This window comes from Clarias gariepinus, chromosome 4 (genome assembly GCF_024256425.1).
Source record: "Clarias gariepinus isolate MV-2021 ecotype Netherlands chromosome 4, CGAR_prim_01v2, whole genome shotgun sequence".
NCBI lineage: Eukaryota > Metazoa > Chordata > Actinopteri > Siluriformes > Clariidae > Clarias > Clarias gariepinus.
Genome location: NC_071103.1, coordinates 24,411,824 through 24,430,687, shown reverse-complemented (window position 1 = coordinate 24,430,687; position 18,864 = coordinate 24,411,824). Strand labels below are relative to the sequence as shown.

At 39.1% G+C, this 18,864-nt stretch overlaps 1 protein-coding gene across 8 annotated transcripts; it reads right to left on the bottom strand.

The window, feature by feature from the left end:
- Positions 1 to 387: 387 nt before the first annotated feature.
- On the bottom strand, positions 388 to 17,310 carry LOC128520282 (polycomb protein SCMH1-like). 8 transcript variants are annotated; one of them, XM_053494454.1, is made up of 18 exons: positions 17,213 to 17,310; positions 16,138 to 16,270; positions 15,327 to 15,374; positions 14,673 to 14,750; positions 14,419 to 14,433; positions 14,260 to 14,330; positions 13,828 to 14,062; positions 11,740 to 11,828; positions 10,567 to 10,813; positions 6,151 to 6,404; positions 5,839 to 6,000; positions 5,406 to 5,532; positions 4,294 to 4,494; positions 3,968 to 4,135; positions 3,592 to 3,714; positions 2,933 to 3,067; positions 2,218 to 2,360; positions 388 to 2,123 (listed from the first exon to the last, which is right to left on the bottom strand). In XM_053494454.1, exons 3-18 carry the CDS (start codon positions 15,349 to 15,351, stop codon positions 2,001 to 2,003), a joined length of 2,196 nt encoding a protein of 731 aa, XP_053350429.1. In that variant the 5' UTR covers positions 15,352 to 15,374; positions 16,138 to 16,270; positions 17,213 to 17,310; the 3' UTR covers positions 388 to 2,000. The 8 variants fall into 8 exon arrangements, with proteins under 8 accessions (XP_053350429.1, XP_053350428.1, XP_053350431.1 ...); XM_053494453.1 differs by lacking the exon at positions 17,213 to 17,310 and adding an exon at positions 16,822 to 16,840; XM_053494456.1 differs by lacking the exon at positions 17,213 to 17,310 and adding an exon at positions 16,822 to 16,840 and having other exon boundaries at positions 10,567 to 10,810.
- Positions 17,311 to 18,864: the final 1,554 nt, after the last annotated feature.

Below are 18,864 nucleotides of genomic sequence, written 5' to 3'. Positions count from 1 at the left end.
ATGTGGTGAATAATCCGGTGTATCCAGAGAAATAGATTAATATAATTACAGTAAATAAATATAAATTTATATCTAAATATTTTCTTTGTTTGATTGTATTGTTGGGTGACAAATAATTTCAGAAGATGGACTTTATCCTTTGATAATATTTAAAACAACCCAAGACCATAATAATTATAAAATGAATAATCTATGTGTTTAATTCTGTTGGTTAAAATATTAACAGAATTTTTTGTAATGTGCAATTCATGTGGTAATGTATAAAATATATGTGGGATACATTTTGAATTGTTTGTTTTCTTGCTAGTTACATTGGCTTGTTATCCCTGTGGAAGTTGGCCGTACTGTAGTGTTAGTAATCAGAAAAAACGGACGGTACTTATAAGGTAAATTACAAACTTTAACCAACATTTATTACAAGGTGTTCTTTGGGTGTATTTACTTACAGACAGTTAAGAAAAGCAAAGAAGAAAAAACACTGAATCAAAACAGCATAAAAAAGTTAACTAAAAAAGTTAAAAAGTCACAGGACAAAGTTAAATATACCAGCATAATTACACTGAAAAAAAAAAAGACATTACTGAGCTAATTTCCTGAAAAAAATATATGCTATAACAATTTGAAACACTGCTGTGTATAATATACCCACATACGATAATAGAAAGAAAATTGTCAAGTATAAAAACACAAATTACAATACTTAAAGTCTAATAAATAAATAAAGGGAAAAAAAGTTTTTTTTAAGTATTTCCTAATGATGTTTAGCAGATGATTTACACAAGAGCGTATTTGGTCAAGTTTTCCAGGCTATGGTGCTATGGGTTACTACACAGGCAACACCATCACTGCAGTGGAAACTCAAACGTTGTCTACCAAGATAGTTACCATGTAAATATTTGTGTATGGACTACTGTATGCAGGTTCAGAATTAGGTTACCTGTATTGCTTAGTTATTAAACACTGAAAACAATTTCATGTACCTGAGCTGTCAGAATATTTTAATTCATCCCTGATTTCTGCCAGCCAGAAAGAAGTCTATTGGAAAGTGTCTTTTTCATGGCTTAGCAAACATGACAAGGCAACATGCTAAGCTAAGATCTTCAATACAGAAAATGTGTAAGGGCTTTAATGTATTGAGATAGACAAAGAAATCCTGAGAAACTGCTAAGGCTTTGCTGCCCCCTTGTGTTGACTAATGCTCTCCATGAATGGGTGACACTCCTTAGCATCTTTAAAATTATGACTTTAAAGTGCTCGTAATCAAATCTTCCTACAGGTCAACAAATGACATTCTGGAACAAAACACCAATCAAGATGCAAGAACGCAGTTTTAAAATCTGTCAAACGACTTCATATTTTTATTTCAATCTTATCACAATGTATGAATTCTAACAATATAGTACAAAAACTGTAAAAAAGTACAAATTAACTGGACACATCATAAGCAAGACCATACAAAAGAAATGCAGTTTATCATGGCATTAATTGCAGTTAACTGTGTAGATATGTATAAAGTACAGTATTAGATATGAAAGTACCTCAGCGAGATATGAATTAGAACCTGTCCCAAAAGTCAGTGGGGCAGATCTAGTGTTTGTGTGATTTCTGGTAGAAGAATACTAAAGGAAAAAGTTCAAGCCCTTTTTGATTGCGGCTACAGAAGATAAAAATAAGATTGTATTTAAAAACCGAGGCCTGAAAATGGCCTGCCGACTTATGCATGCAGCTCTGATTCTGCATAGCTCAAGACATGGCAACGACAGGAACAGCATTGTGGAGAGAAATGTGCATTAGTTAACAGACCTGATCATGAGAACAGGGATAAGTGTGCTACACATAATGGGCACCAAAACAAATGAGAACAATAAAACAAAATGGTAACAGACATGGAGACAGACATTCAGAAATGACCACTGCAAAGAAATTAATGCTTCAGTGGATGTCCACTACAGTATGTGCTTGGTAGAGTAGGGGAGGGGTTAAAGGTTGGCCTCTCGGGCTTAGCGACCCTGTTTCAGCTTGTCGATGTGGAAGGTGAGTTTTAGGGCGGGACCGAGTTTCAGGCCCATGTACTTCATCATCATATCACTTCGCAGTAAAAGGAGAGCCTTCCCGTCAATCTCCTGAAACAGGATGATAGCAGCAGAGAAACTCAGAATCAGGCCATTTAAACCACAGTGACATACAAACACAATGATGTGTAAACTCGATACGTACATGTTTGCGAAAAAGCTCTGCATGTGGGCCTAACTGAGGGTCCAGCTCTCTGATGAAGTACATCACGTCCTCCACTGTCCACAGGTTTGGATCCTGCCCGCTGGGTCGAGGGCTCTCTCTGGAGTTCAGGAAACGCTCTGAGCCTGCACCCAAACAAGTACATCTGTGAGGTATTCCTGTGTTTTTAGTAACTGACTTATTAAGCATCTATTAAAATGAGTTCAATAACTTTCATTAAGGTTCTGTTTTTTTTTTTTTTTTTTTATGGTAATGTTTTAAATGATCACCACCATCTCGATCAGGGCTGTGGTTTGGAAAATTCAAACCTTTTCCAAGTTGACAAACAAGCAAGAACCAAATGTCTAGACAGGGAGAAGTGAACTGAGTGGACATGTACAAGGGGTTTAGTCATGGCACGGCCCTGTCAAACACGCATAGTACTTTTTTTGTGGGGAAACTGAGACTGTTCATAAGTTTTAGGGTTTTTAAATGGACAGCTCCACAAAGTAAAACTCAGGAGGGGGTCTTGAACCTTTTTCAGTTCTTTTTTTTGTTGTTGCTTTATAGTTTTAAATAAAATTGACTGTTGACTGGTCTTTGCCGCTACCCTTGTATTTTTTTTTCATAATGTTCTGATTTATGATTTTTTATTGACCGAATAAAGGTTTTAAATGTGTGTGTGTGTGTGTGTGTGTGTGTGTGTGTGGATTCCCACCTGCAGAGCCAAGGTGACCCATCTGACCAGGAGAGATGGTGCTCTGACAGTGAGGGTGCAAACTCAGTGCCTTACTGGGGGACATTCTTGTCTTCTCCAAGTGTTCAGAGACTCCGTTTTCCACCAGAAAAGACTCTGTACACATGCCACAGTATTATTAGGTATTGTGATACTGATATCAATGAATAGCACATTACCTTATTTTCAGTATACACAGCTATAATATAACACAGCAATATTCAGGTTTGCTAGTAGTGGCACATTTTAAAACAAAGAAATACTATAAGATCTACAGAAAAGGAGAGAAAACATTCAGTACAAAATGTTCAAAGAAACAATGCACTGACCCAGTGACAAAAGCTACAATATAAAAAATTGTATTAAAAGGTAATTGATGCTGATAGTGATGTGTCTGATCACCTAGCTCTAGCTACAAATGATTACTGTATTCAGTTTTTGAAGTAGTCTAAAATTTTAGCTTTTACCAAAACTCATGACTGATCTGTTTTTCAGCAAGCACTCGGGAGATATGCAACTATGATAAACTAAGCAGCTAAAGGTTTCTGGGTGCTCTGGAGAGGATTGTGAAAGTTTTGATTATCCAGATAATTTGGAGGAGGATTAAATAAGGGCCTAGGGCAGCCTAATAAGTGTAGTACCTTCAGATGAGATGCCGTGACTTTTGGCTGTTTTATGTGGCAGTGCGCTGCTGGAGTCTGACAGAAATCTCTTTGTCCCTCGACCTGGTCCTGAACTGAGACACTCTGAAAAACTCCTCCTCTCTGACACATGGGATACAAGAAAAGACATGTGTAAATGCACTGACAAATATCCCGTATATACTGCACAATATGCTCTTATTGAATAAATAAGTATATGTGTGGAGTAAGTGAGATGATGTGTGTGTGTATGTGTGTGTGCACGCGTGTTTGCGAGTGAAGATGTGGTGGAAGTGAAGAAAATGTGGAGGGGTGGCCTTGGCAACTCAGACAGTGTTCGGGGCCCCTTCAGCAAAGTCAGCACTTTGGTCCTGACCTGTGTAGTTGTGGCTTTCGTAGTGCCCTCCTCCAAGAGGCACTGGCTGGCTGCCAAACAGTGGCTCGCAGCGCAGATTGTGGCAGAGCTTCTCCAGGAAGCGCAGCACGTATGTCACACTGTTCACTGCCGGCAGAGTGAGAGTGTGCTGCTTCTGGTCAAAGTGGGCTGAAGTGTAATAAGGTAGTAGTCAGTGAGCAATTTACTATTACTTTGTACTTACAGAAGCACAGTGAAATGTTTAAACTTTGTAAGAACTATAAATAAACTGCAATATACATAAATAATCATTAACGATCCTCATGAACTTTTGTGTGTGCGCTGACCTGAGATGAGCTCTCCTCCTTGACCTGGTTTGAGACAGGAGAAGACGACTCTCTGGTTATGTGCGCAGTCCACACAGGCCTGAACACACTGCTGCAGCACTGAAGACGCCCGACCCGGTCCAAAGTGGTCTGGTAGAGCCTGTACACGCCGTCCATCCAAGTGAGGACCCACCTTCCCCTGCTTATTCAGATACACGCATACTGGAACACACAGATACAAAGCCAGAATATCAGGAAGAGCCATGAGGCAGAACATTCCACATTACGTCTGCTGCTATACAGCAGACCAAAAGCAATCGCTGTGTAATGCATTTGAGTTTACACTGGGTTTGGCTTGCCACATCAAGCACTTTAGATATAGACAGAATAGATACGCTCTGTATTTCCCTGACGTGGTTAAGTAAATGTAATGTGCAAATAACTCTACTAAAGCTTAATTATTGTATATATTAAGCTCATTAAAGGGCAAATCACAATATTTGAATGATGGTACTAGGACTGGGTGATATATTAACGATTTGAAGTACATCAATATATATTTGGATAGGATATATGACAATAACGCTGTTATCCTTTAGTCTGAGGTTGCGTTACATGACCCACCTCATAACTGAAGCCATGTCAGTGTTTGCATGTCTCCTCTTTCACCCTCTCTGCAGCCCAACTCTCATTCCCCCTCCTTGTCAGCGTATAAACCTAGTGTTTACAATTTGTACTGCCACGATATATTTGCTACTGTGCTAGCACCTTTCAACAGTGTTATGTTTAAAAGTCAAAAAGATGTGATATAAAAATTTGTGTTCACAAACAAAAGATTTTAAACTTTTTCAATTTGTCCCCAAATGTGCTTAAACACATTGCTTCCCTGTCTGGTTTAGCAGAAAAAAAAAAAAACTAAAATAAAAGTTATACAACGTCTTTTTGAGGAAAGTCCTTTTTCCTGTGTTCTGGTTGGTTCGAAAAATGCACTTCTACAAAGGAAATTAGGAGTGTAGTAGCTCATTTGTATTTAATGCTATACAGACATAAATAAAAAAAAAAATCTGTTCATGTTCGATTTAAATATTGGAGGTAATACTGGGCACATGTTAGACTGAGAATGGTGTCAGTACCTGTTGGAGCCTGCATGGCAGCGCTGGGGATGGTGGCATTATCCAGTGGCACAGAACTAGTGTCAGGCTCTGGAGTGCTACTGGTCGGGGATGTGGGTACTGGGTCAGAAGCCACACGAGGTTTTCTCTGTATAGGGAAATTATTGCATGTGCATACAAAAAAATACAATTACTGACAGCTTTGTACTGATGTTATACTCACATGACAAACATAAAAAAGATACCTTTGCAAAACTTGCAAAAAAAAAAAAAATTGGAAATATGTTCCAAACTATTTATGGTTTCAACAGAAGAGGCAGGTACAGCAAAACAGAAATGTGCCTTTAAAGTTTTCATTGCAGGTGTAATTTGGCCTGCATGAAACCAAACAATTTATCTAAGATGACATGATAAATTGCTGCAATAAAGAAAAAGAAAATGGTAAGACAAAAACCTTGGTGCCAGGTTTGGGGCCTCTCTTCTTTGGGATCTTGATAGTTTCTATCTCATTCTGCTGATGCAGTTTCTGTGTCCAGTTAGCCGACACTCGACCTCTGGGTCTGCCAGGACCTGCCATTGCCCCTTCCAACCACGCAGCATGCTTAACCCAACCCATCTACAACATCCAAAGATATGTTTAACATAAGCTAAGAATGGACCATACAAGACATTTACCTGAATAAATTTCAGATAAGCATTAAGACTGAAAACTCTCATAGTTAACCACTAAAAGTAGTTGATCCATCTTAGAAGTTCCATAGTGTACCTTACTCCCAGGTTTGGGCCCTCTCTTCTTCGGGATTTTCACAGGTTCCGGTCCATTTCCTGGCTGATCTGTCTGGACCACCTCAGTAGAGGTAGTGTCTTTCTGAGACCAGGATGGCTTGCTTTTCTTGCGTCCAGGTTTACGACGCTTCTGGGCAGGAGGCCTGGTGGGCGCTGGGGGCATGGGCATGTCTGTGGCTTCCACACTGCTGTCAGGGAGTGCGCCTGAAGCACCCAGTGGCCTTGGCAAACCCACTGTGAAAAAAAAAAACAGAGAACATGATAATCAGAATGAATAATTACTATCAAATGTTTGAGCAAGCACAGTTCTTAAACACATTTATTTTTAAATGAAAAAAAATGTAAATGCAATGTATCCACTTTTACTATACTATTAAAACAGCTAACATATAGAGCACTGGCTAATATTCAATCCTATAACCTTATTGTCGGCTTTAGAATTACTGACACCCTTGAGGAAAATGGGGAAAAAATACTTTTTGTTTGCTCCAATGTGGAGCGACACAAAAGCCTTTCCCCTTTTTTCAGGAAACTGAATCCATAATGATGTCACAGGCATTTGTTGCTGGGAGTCCAAGACAGCATTACTAGCTGTGCTCTTTGAAAAGGCTGGCATTACTCTTTTGTTCCTGGTTCAGAACAACTCTTACCAATAGTAAGCATCTGTAAACTTATATATGGAGAAGAGGACAGTAAGCACTGTATTTAAGTTTAGCTGCTTTGTATGTAACATAAGCAACAGTTAGAAACAATGATGTGAGTGGTCTAATGTGGTGTCACAAATAACCCATTTGGTGATTAGGTGCCCTTATGTAATAAAGTCCTAGCAATTGGATGGGAATTATTAATAACTAAAATGTCAAAAGAAATTTGCATGCGTAATAAAATAACCATTACATTAAAATAACCATTTTTAAAAATCCATTAGACATGAAAGAATCCCACCTACATACCATAAAAACAACTAAGTAGTATGGATTACAAATAGAAACAAAAACAAGATGATTTATGAAAAATGTTTAAGGAGAAGAAAATAAAACTATTGTATTATTGAATAATATGAAAATGATTGCCATCACAATGAACTATTAAAATGTATGCAAACAAATTGCAATTGCTATTTTTCCAGGAACTGATGAATGACCATTTCCAGTTTCCTCACATATATACAGTATATAATCTCTTTTTGAACACCAAAGAGAAAGCTGCTTGCTCTGCACAAAAAAAGGAAGCAGATACTACATACAGATACAGTTCATGCACATTAATCAATAAGGTCCAACTGGTTCCTCATGTTCAATATGAAACTGAAAGATCTGGAAACTCACTGTTGACCTAATGCTGAAAAAGTTGACTCTTCTGTATTTTACTCATTTCCAACATGAGGGGAGTGATGGCAACAGGGTTTAACACCAGTAGTGTTTTCATGTGCAAGGTCATATACACCAACTGCAGAAGATTTATTAATAGAATGATCGTAAATCAAACAGACAATTCAAAATGTAAAGTTGTGTCAATGCACACTATGTGCATGTCTGGTAAATATACAGTAGTGAATCCCAGCTGCAGCTGCTCAAACGGCATTGTTCAACATACACATGGCAGGGCTTTTGTTTTCAGAGCCATGGTGACCCATTTTTCTTCACACCGCTAAACAAAAACACGAGTTACATTACACAGCCCTCTTGCTGATGGCGCCTTAATGATGCCACGCTCTGTGAGTGTCAGTGAGAGAGAGAGAGAATAGAATAAGGGTGTCTAGTGTAAAGAAAAACCTTAAGTATTTTTCTTGTTTAAATCAAATGATGTCATTTTGTTTAACAAGAAGTGCGCAGCGGACAAACACCCCAAGGACTGAAAAGCAAAACAGCTGCTAAAAAAAAAAAAAATAAAAAAAAACACGTACACCCACACGTTCTTTAGGATCTGTGGAGCTAGATTTGTACACACCTGTGCAGGCAGCCAGTTTTGCAGTTCACACCAAGCTGAGGAGCACTTGAGAGATTCACACACCGCCCAGTTCACAAGCCAGACTGAAAGAGACACACACTGTCTGCACTATGGTCTGTTGTGTAGGTACGAGTGTGTACGATTAGGGTGTTACAGGCCCCACACTTCCTTCCTGCTCTTCAGTTTCAATATCTTCACTAAGCCCTTGTGAAACAAAGCGAGGAGAAAGTGATGCTCTGCTTCCAAGTGATGAAATTCAGGATTGCTGAGACACTTGCATACACACCATATCTGTGCCAACCTTGTGGCAACACCAGGACACAGAACACATGCTGGAGCTGGTAAAATGATGCATGTTTCTACTTCATTTCCCCTCTATCTAACCCCTTACATGGGCCCCTTTCACTCTTACACATGCACAAAACACCATTTGCATATGTCACCACACTGTGTGTACAATGTTCACTTCTGCATGATTACACCCACTTGAGATTGAAAACTTAGGTGGGACAGGAAAGACACAGCCATGTAAACACACACATCAGACAACAGTGTTTGTTCTGGATTTATCCCAGTCAGATTTATAACTGTAGGAGTGGCCCATGCTTGCCTTGGCCTGTGAGGTACGAGTACACATTGTATGTCTATCTATTACATGCAAATACACAACATTCCAAGGTGCTTAAATATGAAAGCACTGATACATTGTCACACACTGTCACTTTACCCCTCACCCAAACAAAACACAGAACTTACCACAAAGTGCTCTAGCGTCCCAGATTTATCTTAGTTCCTCTTTCACAGCTTGTCATGAGCTGCGAGTCTCTCTCTCTCTTTCTCTCTCTCTCTCTCTCTCTCTCTCCTGGGTAGAACTCAGTGCCCCCTGTGTCCTGCCTTTCACCCTCTTATCCATAGTCCCACCCATAGAGCTGGACGACTCCCGCTTTTCCTCCCATCTCTGACAAGTCAGACTACACCCACATGAAACAGTAAACCTCTCACTCTTCCCTACTTTCTTTTCACTTCGCTCTGGGAGCAGGCGCCAGTCTGAGGCCCACTGCTGGGCACAGAGTGTCGAGATTTGGTCCACAGTGCCAGCTGGGCAGGTGCCAGGGACTCGTAAAGATATAACTCCTGCAGAAAGCATTCTCTATAGCTGCTTTAGTCATTTTGTTCAGTAGCTAACCAGTTACACATGTTTCACCTCCTGTAACCCTTAGAATATAAAGGTATTTTTTTTTATGTTAACTAACTGTTGGTTCCTTCTGCGGTACGTATCCAGATGCCCTTAAGCTCTAAACGTCCTTGCGAATAATTGAGCAATTATTCATGAAACACAACAAAGACTATTTACAGTAGTGATTAATTAACTGAAGTTAAAAGGTCTCATCTTTTTTTTTCTATTTTTCTTCTGGCCAAATATTTTCAGTGGCATACATAAAAATAATAATAAAAATAACAACAACAATTCACTGGTCAAAAAAAAAAAAAAAAAAAAAAAAGGCAGGCTGTAATATTTCCGCGGACTGCCATTAGCCTTAATTACATCTTTCACAATTTAAGCCTAATGAATCTTGGCATGGGTGTCCTGGAATATGCCAGTGTCATTAAAAAAAACCTTTGAAACAATAGCCTGATCATTTAAAATGTTCAGGTCATCAGCTAACTTCATTTTAATGCCACATACCATTGCTGAGCCTAGACCTGACCACCTTAATTAACCCCAGATCATAGAGCTGCTTTCAAAAGCTTGTATAGTGGTCTCTGTGTATTATGGGTGCATCACTTCATGCGCTTCCCATCTTACCCTGACACCGTCAACACTCTGAGACAGGGTCAATCGGATTCAGACCACTTGATCGTTTTCCATTTAGCTGCAAAGTTCAATCGGATTTTTTTATGTTTTTCTTCTGCACGCCACTGATGATTTACTGACAATGTGAAGTGAAGAATTAAGCAGTGTTTTCCATGTATTGATTTTATTTTTGGTGGCCCACCAAAATACTAGCGGTGACCACCACATACTGATTTTTGTTTACCATTTATGACAACTGTTGGTTTGTTCAATTATTGCTGAGCCTGTGAAAATAAAGGGATTTGGCTATAAAAATTCCTAAAAAGTGAATGTAATATTTTTTTAAATCCCTTGGAAAAAAAAAGGTTTTTTATTTTTAAGCATTTATAAGAGATACTTACTATTTTCTTTGTGGAAGAAAATGTAATAAATTTGTCCTCTATTATTATTACACATTCTGTACGCTACAGGCTCATCCAGTAATCTGGTGATTAATCAGTTCTGGAATAATGCAGTGCTCAAGCCACACATTACACTTCCAACTTGGCTTCTTTATCCTATTTCTCATTTGAGCAGTAAGCAAACTGTGACTAAATGCAGACAAAAACATTACTCCTATTGTTTTCACACAGAAATAAATAAAAAGGAGACCTTTGGCGCCTGGAGGCTGAAGGTTGTCTCCAGTGAGAGTGCACCAGCCTACAGGAAAGATGTCTCTGGAGTCGTAACGGCAGTAATAGTCAAACGCTCCCCTCCAGCCATCGAAGGTGACCAGCACCTCCACTCCTCGCAGAGCTCCAACTGTGGCAGGACAGATAAAATGAGGGTTCTTCCTGTCCACCGCCTCCAGCTTCATCCCCACCTGGAAATGATTCTGTTCTGGAGACGGAGGTTCCTGCTAAGAGGGTCCAGGAAAGAAAGATAAAGAAAATCATTATCAGAAGAGATTTTTTTTTTATATACAAGTTAATTCTGCATCTTTATAAATGCTGTAATATGTATATATATATATATAGACTCTTTCAAGAATGAGAAAAGATCAACAGGATAGCTGCAGATTCACTAAAATTGCACCCAGTGAAACAGACTTTGGTTTGGCATTACTTTCTCTTAAGCATGTGTGCTTTAGTAAAACTGTTTAAACTGTCTCTGTTTGTCCTTGTGTGGAAATGTAACTGCCACTGTGGGAGGATGGGAAACACTTGTCAAAAATTTACTGATGCTCATTATTCATGAACTTCAACAGGGTAATCAGTTCTGGGTGATTGGTGACCTTGGCCTGTAAATTTTATTATCTAGTCCCTCAGGGGCCTGTGAAGCACAGCCAGTCCATTATTTTGTTGCTAAAGTGGAAATCACAACCTACCGTTATGAGTGTTATTATACGCATTAAATGTATTTACTAATGAGTTTGTATAGTTATTAACCATTCACATTGGTCAGTTAAATTAAATCTAATACTTGATAACTCACAACATAACTAGGTATTAGGCCTGTCTCTGCAATTTAATAAATTGATTACAAAAAAAATGCAGTGTGATCCAATCATTACCAAGGATATTACTGTATACATAAATGCTGTTGTTTTGTAGCTTATTTGGTTAATGTTAGATATAAATCTTCAAACACACACACTTCTCTAAAGATCAATACTTCCCAGCATCTGTACTAAGCCTGTAAGAAGTGTAACAGCAGAGTAAATGACACAATCAGCCTCAAATGCTCTTAGACATTTTGTGGGCTGATGGTTACAGTCCACTGTAAAAAGGAGAATATGGCTCCCCTTCCAGCAGAGATGTGTGTTTTATGGAATCAGACAGATACCTTGTGAAAGATGCGTGCTGGTGCCATCTCTGCACCGTTGAGTGTTTTTAGTAAGAACATTGGCCAGGACGACGCGTTCAGACGAAACCCTAGAGAAAATAAAACACAGACACAACAGAAATCTGTCAAATCTGTCTGTTCATTCATAATTACTGTCGCCATTTCAAATACATATTTTGTTTATAATTTTTAACAACACTATTTTAATCATATATAAATCTTTTAAATATAACTCAGAAGCACAATTTTATATAAGCCGTGCACACATTTCAACAATCAGTTGACATAACAATAAAAGTATGGCCTTATAGACAACTAGCAAATTGCAATAGCCAAAATGAAATAAGTTCAGGAGGCAGTTCACACAACAGAATGCATATTTTAACAAATAATTAGCTAAGAAAAAAACAAAAATATACTGTCTTACAGAAAATGAAACAAGCTATAATAACTAAAAATAAATGAATTGCCTATACAGTAAAAAAAACTATTATAAATAAAAATCAGTGCAATGCAATGCAATTATAACAGCAGCAAACACATTCAAATAAAGCAAACAATTTTTTTCCAATAAAATAAGGCAAATAAATCTTAATCACACTGCGGTTCACTAAGCCTTAAGCTTTTCTACACTCTTCGGGATGTGTGCGAGGAAGATTAGTTGTCCATATTCTCTGGTAAAGTAAAATGTCTCTTCTTGTTCAGCCAAAAGGCTGGCCACATCATCAAAACAGAACAAAACGCACTCAGATGCAGTTCAAGTGGCCAGTACACAAAGGCAGCGTCTGACTGCAAATGTGAGTTTAGGGTAGCGGTCACTGTTTTGCTTCCACCATACAAGTGGGTTAGAGTTGTTATCTTTTTATACACTGTCAGCAACATGTTCTCTTTCCTCTTTACTGTCAGCCTCAGACGGCAACAGTACTGAAATCCCCTGCTGTTTCTTATTTTACTTTGACATCCATGCCGAACTACAGGCCTCACTCCAAAATACATTTTCCCCTGGTAAAAGTACGTATACAAGCATTTACCTTCTGATTAACATTTTCAAGTCATTAATTTAATCACACACATATCCTTATATGTATTCTTAGTCAGCAGTGACATCTAGAGGAGAGCAATTCATACTTCACATAACAAAAAAAAAAACAATAAATGTTCTACAGCTGCCAAGACTTATAGCTTAATAAGTTTCTATTTGTTCTAGACACAGGCAGGTCCTCAAGGCATAATGTCAGTGACCGGCTAATTCTGGTGCGGATAAGTTTTTATTGCTTTTTCCCAGCTGCTATATCTGCGCAGAGGCCCGAATGTGCAAGCCACAACATGCTATTACATGGTGTTGCAACAGAGCTTAAGACATCTGCTTATGCAGCTTTTGGGTAGTTATTAATGATCTGGACCATTACTTGGCAAGAACTCTATTGGTACAGTATTTATCTGACTTCATGCAAGGCTTTGAAAAAGATTTTGTTTAATGTGCTGCACTCAGCGATGGAACAGTTCATGACAGCTCCATCCTGATCTACTGCATCACTATCTGTTTTTTTGACTCCACTACCAAGGACCACGGTAGACTGCAGTGTATTATTTGCTCTGCTGAGTAAGTGATTGGCTCCAATCTACCATTCCTCCAGGAACTGCAAGACTTCAGGACACTAAATGATCAAGAAAGATTGCAGCCGACCCTTTATGACCCTGGATACAAACTTTTTTGACAAACTCCCCGTCAGTAAAAGGAAAATTTGTTACATTAGTTCATTTGTGTTGTGAGCAAAAATGATTGCCCCACTTGTGATTTACACGAAAGAAGAGCAGCATGCAGTGATTATGAACTGTACCATCACTAAGTGTAGCACATTAAACAACTGTTGAAGCATTTGTGTGCAGTATGGATAAAGTGTTTGGATATCTGCAAACTAGCTTTGGACAAGACCTCTAAAGGAGGTGAAAGTTTCTTAAAGAAAATGATTACTGGTGACATCACTATGAGCCTGACAGTAAACACAGAGTAAGGAATGGGAATATATAAAAATAAATAAATAAATAAATAAAAATGTTGTGTGAGTATATGTGACTGTTGCTTACCCAGGGGTGGCTGTAGCATGCCGCCGTTCTTTTCACAGCTACCAATGGGCTGGATCTCAGACGAGTCCACCAGGCGCCAGAAATCGTTTTTGTTGTCGCTTCCATCGAGGCGCAGCCGGAGACGCGAGCCGGTCAGCCCCACCACTGTGGCAATGCAGGTTGAAGTTGTATTCCTGGGGTCCTGTGCTTCCAGCTTCATTCCTGCCTTGAACTCATTAACTGGGGGTGTAGTGCTCTGTGGACAGAGAACAGAACATTCAGGCATTGCCTTAGTCTCTCTGAAACAGCACTACACTTCACCTTGTCACTTAATAATAATTAAATACACATGATCTTTGACGCAGTAAATACTTTTCAGCAAAATGTAAAAAATGACTTCCTATACAGAAGTCTGCGCTAGAATTGTTTGGATAAAAAAGCAAGAATCCTCACCTGTTTGAAACAGTGTGCTGGAGCAGCTATAGCACCTGTTTCTTTTAAATATTTGTCCCAGCTGAAATGGCCTAAGGAGGAGCAATAAGGAAAAACACTTCGACTTTAGATGCCCAACTCTGTGTTTTCGATGTTACTGCATTGAGTCCTGACTCATACCTTTCAGCTGAGGCTCTGGAAGTGGAGAAAGTAATCTACATTGCTGAGACATGGGTAGTAAAGTTTAAAACTGAAAATCAAATGGGAGTCAATCAACATTCTTGAGCAGAAATTCTGAAATTGCTTGGTCTTTTTGATTGGTAGAAGCTATAATAATGTAGCAGTAAGTAAAAAATTGATTGGAAAAAAACAAAAAGAAATAGAGATGACGAAGCAAGTTTAAAGCAAATGCAAATCTATGATGATTGAGGTACCTTGATACTGTGAGGGTACTCGTGAGGGACGACCGCTGCGGGAATGTTTGATCCGTCTGCCATCTTTCCACTCGATAACTAACAGAAAGGACAAAATTCACTATCAAACTGACACACATGATTATACTAAACTGTACACAATTTAACAGCCCTGTGATGTACTGATTAAATACTGTTGGGATTCTAATCAGTCACATCGAATCTGTTCAAATCAAATCCAAATCTAATCAATGCTTTTATAGATTTTACACTTTTGGGATGTTTTACCCGCTGTCATGTTGCATGTTACATGTTGTTTTACATGTTGACTGTCATGACAGATTTTGCATGCAACTTAGAGATATGCATGGAGACTAGGATATTTTTTCTGCTTGTACAAATATGAATTTACTGGTTTTATTGATTTATTCATCTGCAGTCACTGCTTTATTCTGCTCAGAATGCCAGGAACAAATTTGTTTACAGTGTGACTGGAACTGTCTAAATACTTCATCAGAAAATATCACAAAAAGGTGTCAACAATAACACCTACAGAAGTGAAGTGAACATGGAGTAAAAAAAATAAATAAATTTAACCCTTAAACATGAGCACAGAATACATATGTGTGGAACTTTGGGGGAAAAGGAAAGGGGGAAAAAACCCTAACACTTTACCTCTTGCTGGCACAGGTTTTTTCATGATTCTATTAGACCTGGATCGCCCTGTTTAAATGCACACAAAAACAGACAATATCAGACATTAAATAATCTTTATTCAATCCATCAACCACATGTAGAATAAAGATTTCTTACAATAAATGGTCAAGTTCAGGCTTCGGTTCTTATTCAGTCGAAAGGACCTCTACATAGCATTCCCTTCTATAATTAATTAGATTTAAGTGAACTAAATATTGTTGGGTGAGACCAAGGCACAGAGAAGTGAATGTAGTGCACTGACTCATAAGCAGAATTTACACTACTACACACTACTGTTATTATACATATTATATGGGGCAGAGGTAGCTCAATGATTAGAGCCTTGAACTATTGAGTGAAAGGTCCCAGGTTCAAACCTGAACTATAATGAGATAAAATGTAAGTCGCTCTGGGTAAATGTGTCTGCAAAATGCTGTAAATATAATTCAGGTTTAAATGTGCAAATACAGGAAATGAGGATAAAAAAATCTGTGGCCAGAATAATGTAAATTAAGAAGCGTAGCTGAGTTAAAGCAGTGACAGCAGAGTGCAAAAAGTGAGTGGTAAAAGACTGAGGTAATGAAAGTTAATGCAGATTAGGGTAAATAAATACGTCTGTTTACACTGAGGGAATTTTAATGGTGCTATAGAGAGTGCAAAAGTGAAAGATACTGAACAGTTTGTAACGTCTCGCTAACGTTTTATATAGCGCATGAACTAAAAAAAATCGTTCAGAAATACGTGCTTATCCTCTAGTGAGCAATAATAATAATACGATGAGCACCGATACCTTAGTCCTGCATTAGTGTGGGTGGGGGGGACACGATCCGTTTTCTCTTGCTTTCAAAAGAAGGGCGCCTTTTTCGAGGATGGCGTCCAAATCCAGGCGCCTGGAGTTCCTCCCTCGCTCTATCTCTCTCTTCCTATCGGCCAAGGAAATGACAGACAGCAACGTTATTTTCCTGGGACACGGCAAGCTCAGGCTAAATCATAAACGCAGGATTTGACACAGTGCACTACATAGGGCTATGTAGGCATTATCTTACACGTTACCTAGTGCACTTTCATAGGGACTACAGAGCCATTTGGGAGTCGACCTAACAGCACCAGCTCGAATATAAAGAGCAAGAACTGTTAGCGAGGAAAGCTTTTGTTGACTGTTTTTTATTACCATCACTAAGTTTTAAACATCTTATTTAATTTAAAAGCGGCAAAAGATTAAACAATATTCGTAAAATGGATAACGTGGACAGAACATCAGTCAAGGAAATTACACGCATCAAATAAACAGCTCACTGCTTACTGGCGTCACGTGTCTTATAAGTTTAAATTAAAACTCGTTAGTTGGCTACCAAATTAAATTATTAAAACTTAAATATGTACATTATGGTTCTAAAAACCGGGACAGCAATGATAAAATATTCTTAAGCGTCCCGGTTAAATGTGCATATCAGTAGTAGATGCTGTAACTTACGTCACACGCTCGGGGCTATTCTCTGTATGGCTAGGCTAACAACAACAACAGCAGCAGCAGAGTGTATGCGCTTAGCTAAGCAACCCGCAGCCGTGGCTATGAGGAAATTCAGCTAGGCTAAAATTGCTAGTGTATCTGAGCTAGTTGGGCACTAGGCTAACAGAACCCAAGTACACCAAATAGCTGGGCTAACAAGAACAGTAACGTCTATGGACTAGCTAAGCTAATAATAACAAGACGTGTATATAGGCTAACAACAATAGCAGTGCATATGCCCAAACCCAGTGGCGCCCCCGTTTACTCAGCACGCTAGCAATTTATAAATCATTATTCAATACAGCTTTGTTTACACATTGTAAGTAATGTAATAATATAAAAGTAGCCAAGTTACCTGGTTCGAACTTCGCTAATATAACAAATGTGACGTTATTCCGACATGTTTCCTAGCGCGCGTGCAGTGTGTTTGTAGTGATGGGAGGGGAGAGCGGGGTCGGCTGGAGGAGAGGGGGAGGGAGGGGACCCCCGGACAAGCATTTTACACACCTTAGTTTTTATCAAAGCAAAATGGTTGGGTTTTTTGGTGATTATTTGCATATAAATACATTTACAACAACAATAAATGTTGTGTGCAGTATAGCGGTTGTGGTTAGCACTGTGGCCTCGCACCTCCAGGGTTGAGGGTCCGATTCCCACCTCTGATCTGTGTGCATGGAGTTTGCATGTTCTCCCCTTGCTTGGTGGGTTTCCTTCGAGTACTCTAGTTTCCTCCCAGTCGCATTTGGTTAATTGGCTTTTTCAGATTCCCTGTAGTATGTGTGCCAGGGTGTATCCTGCCTCATGCCCAAAGTTTCCTGGGATAGAATCCAGGCTTCCTGTGTATAGATTAAGCAGTATATAAGATGAATGGATAAATGCCTCAGTGCATTTGAACTGTACTGACGTGAGCTGAGAGCACCTCGCTCACACAGCGGGGTTTGTTCTCTACCTCAGTGTAGCTTGGTTTGTGCTGGTAAGAACACAGGCTTCTGTTCAAATGTACAAAACCCCATGTACACTTTCACAACAGATAATCTATTTGCCCGGGTTGAATCGGTTTACATCCTGTACAGGGTCAAGGAAGCCTGGAGCCTATCCCATGGCACATCATGGGAAGTCTCAGTTTGTAGTTTAAATAGGCCATGCCATTAGGTTAAAGAAAACAAAGAGACCCATCAGAGAGATAGCAGACTATTTAGAAGTGGACAAATTAACAATTTTGAATATTTTTTATGAGCAACTAAAGTAAATGATCACAGAATTGTTTCCTTAGTGAAGATAAAATATTTTACAACATTAAGCCAAGTCAAGAACAATGGGGGAGATGTGTGTATTAATGTTAAAGTCTACAATCACGAGATGCCTTTAAAAATGTAAATATAGATGCTTTACCTTAAGTTGCAAAGCACTGGTAATGCTCAAGCTGATTTGAGGTACAACATAAAGACCTTTAAAAGACCATCATTTAAAATTAAACTCTGCATTGTTCTGGAACCAATAATAATAATACTGAAATATTCGGAAAAGAAGAATATAGAGAAGTAAATGAAGGATTCACCATATCATTATCAAAAACGGGAGAGTCAGTGTTATGGCATGGGCATGTATGGCTGCTAGAGGAACTGGGTCACTCAGTAGCAAGATGAACAGTGCTACTTTCTACACCTCAGAACAGTGCTTCACATAAAGATGGATAATGATTCAAAACATACCACAAAGACACTCACAGAGAGCTCACTTACTCATCTTCTAGACCGCTTTATCCTGTATTCAGGGTCGCGGGGGGCCTGGAGCCTATCCCAGGAGGCTTAGGGCACGAGGCGGGGTACACCCTGGACAGGGTGCCAATCTATCGCAGGCACACACACTCATTTACACACTACAGGCAATTTGGGCGGGGGGGGACATGCAAACTCAAGGCACACAGAGGAGGCACCCTGGAGGTGTAAGGCAACAGTTCTAACCACTACACCACTGTGCCGCCGCTTGTATTCTTAAATTGCATTC